Here is a 2,500-nt window from a genome sequence, read left to right as displayed (position 1 = left end):
ACTATATTTATTTCAAATGTGCCCAGAAAATTAGCTCAATATATATGAAGCTTCATTGTTGTCCAATTGTAATATTATATATTTACCATCATAATCATGAAGAGCATTTTGTTTTACCTGCGATAGGATAATATAATGAATAGAATTATTTTATTTCGTACTTGGTTATTGATTTCATATAATAATTGAATAATCATAATCATTATGAAAAAGATAATGTCCTTACTATATATTATAGTCACTACATAGTTTTTAAAAGGGTCACCATTAAAATCCATAAAAGAACATTACCATTACTTCCTTTAACTGAATTAGTCATCTCACATTCCATGCAAATAATTCTTTTTATATTTTTGAAAATGATATCATACAAGATTTTCAGAACAAGCATATCCATCTCAGGTTTATATATCTATGATGACATTATTACTTATAGAGAAAATTTCCTATGAATCTAAATTACTCCAGTCTCTATTTTTGTTAAGCATTTAAAAATAATTCCACCTCGTTACTCATATCTCTATGTAAATATAATTATTAACATCTGCATTCATTGCACAATTTTTCGTCATCAAATAATCTTTTCTAATACGTATACAAAGAATCATAACATTTGGTTTATGATTTCTTAAGCAACAACATAAAAATCCTTCACTATCAAATCATTATTATTTTTCTTTTACACATTCAAATCTGGAATGAATGAAATTAATGCCTCCCCCTGAATAGTACGGGTTCATTAAAAGTAATATATTATACTAATGTTTTAATAAAACCAAAGTAGTGCCACCTCACCATCGTCTATTCACTTATATCTGTGATATTTGGAATAATTAATTAAATGTATTATGCAAATAAAATGTTTTGGGAAGGTCACATTGCTGAAAAATATTAGCCAATTAAAATTGTTATATATGCTAATTCCTATTTAACGCTTGCTACTCTTTGATGATATCAGCCCCTGGACTGATTTTTTGTTTTTCTACTGACTTCATGACTTACCTCCTTGCACGGAATTTAACTTTGAAGGGTCATTCAAAAAGTTCTCTATTACATGAGCCAGAACACGGACTCCGCTTGACCTCTCTTCCTCCTCTATTAATTACGTAGCAGAGACTGAAAACAATATGAGACTTGATAATACTGTCAAAACTGATACCAGTAGGAAATAGACTTCTGGATGACTGAGAAAGTAAAGGGGAAACAGCTAGTATAAAAAAAGGTGAAAATTTAGAAAATAAACGTCAGAATTTAATTATAATTTATAAAATATATACAAGCAATTGTCTCTAAGAAGAATATACGAACAAATAGAAAATAAATGAAAATGATATTAGGAAAAGGGAAGTTACCTATTACACATGGAACTGGATGAAGGAAAAGTATATTTCCAGAAAATAATATAGTTACAAGACATCAAGAAGTTGACAAACTTACGGTATATCATACATGACAAAAAGTTATTGAATGGAAGAAAGAGAAGATGAAGCCTCTTTTTACGTCTAGCAGCAATTAAAAGAAAGAAAAAAAAGCATATCTAACAGATCAGAGGCAAAAAATAAAAGATAAATGATTTTTTGACGAACAATTGCTGGTTTTCTCAATGAGTAAATCAAATGATTCTTAAGCAATATAAAAGAAACAAACCAGGAAATATTGGGAAAATCCAACTATTCATATAGGTATTAGTCTTTTATGCACGTTATATAATGTGTTCATAGTATACAACAGGGAGCAAACAACAGTCTAGAACCTGGTGTATGAAAAGAGCCTTCATTCTTTACTGACTAATATCTTGCTTTTGATGTCGGCAATATACCATATATGTGAGAAATATTGAGATAAAAAACATACCTAAAACGTTAACAGCTAAAGTATGGGCACGATGTATTAAAATCAAACATAGTTTGAATGGGGTGTAAAAGAAATGTGATTTTTATTAAGGATTTACGAAAATTACGACAAAAGGAGTGTAATATTTCACAATACTTTTCAATACCTTGCTTGAAACACTACACCCAGAACAATATGTAAAATGCACGGAGCACTATATTTGATATTATCAATAGGTCAAGTTGCATTTGTTATATGATGGGCAATCAGTCAAAGTAGGTATTAGAAGGATTAGTCTCTAGTCTTGAGTCTAACACAGGGAACGATAAGTTAGTACGACCGAAGAAAAGGTTATTTTGATGATATGTTAACGAAGAAAAATTAAAAGTAGAAAGCATTTACTTATTCGGCCATTATGACTCAAATATAGTGTAGGGTAGAGATATTACATGTAGGATTTGTCAATGAAAGAGTTGTAATTGTAATTAAAAAAGAATACTATTAAAAATCATTGAAACACCCAATGCTACATTTTGACTCTATAATATTATTATATACTCAGCTTCGAGCTTTTGCTCAGAGAGTTTATGCCTCAACTGAAAAGGAATACAATCTAACCATAAAAGAAACCCTTTCTGGTACAACTCAGGAACATAAATGGTGGTGT

At 29.5% G+C, this 2,500-nt stretch overlaps 1 protein-coding gene across 1 annotated transcript in view; it reads right to left on the bottom strand.

The window, feature by feature from the left end:
• Positions 1 to 801: 801 nt before the first annotated feature.
• The window catches only part of LOC137638553 (uncharacterized), a 41,765-nt gene continuing 40,066 nt past the window's right edge, over positions 802 to 2,500 (bottom strand). The window contains exons 7-8 of the mRNA XM_068370745.1: positions 1,003 to 1,095; positions 802 to 815 (exon numbers count right to left, since the gene is read on the bottom strand). Of these exons, the coding sequence (XP_068226846.1) occupies positions 802 to 815; positions 1,003 to 1,095 (107 nt within the window). The remainder of the gene's footprint in view (positions 816 to 1,002; positions 1,096 to 2,500) is intronic.

The sequence above is a fragment of the Palaemon carinicauda genome, chromosome 1, assembly GCF_036898095.1.
Source record: "Palaemon carinicauda isolate YSFRI2023 chromosome 1, ASM3689809v2, whole genome shotgun sequence".
In the NCBI taxonomy this organism is placed as follows: domain Eukaryota; kingdom Metazoa; phylum Arthropoda; class Malacostraca; order Decapoda; family Palaemonidae; genus Palaemon; species Palaemon carinicauda.
This window is presented reverse-complemented; position numbering and strand designations above follow the sequence as displayed.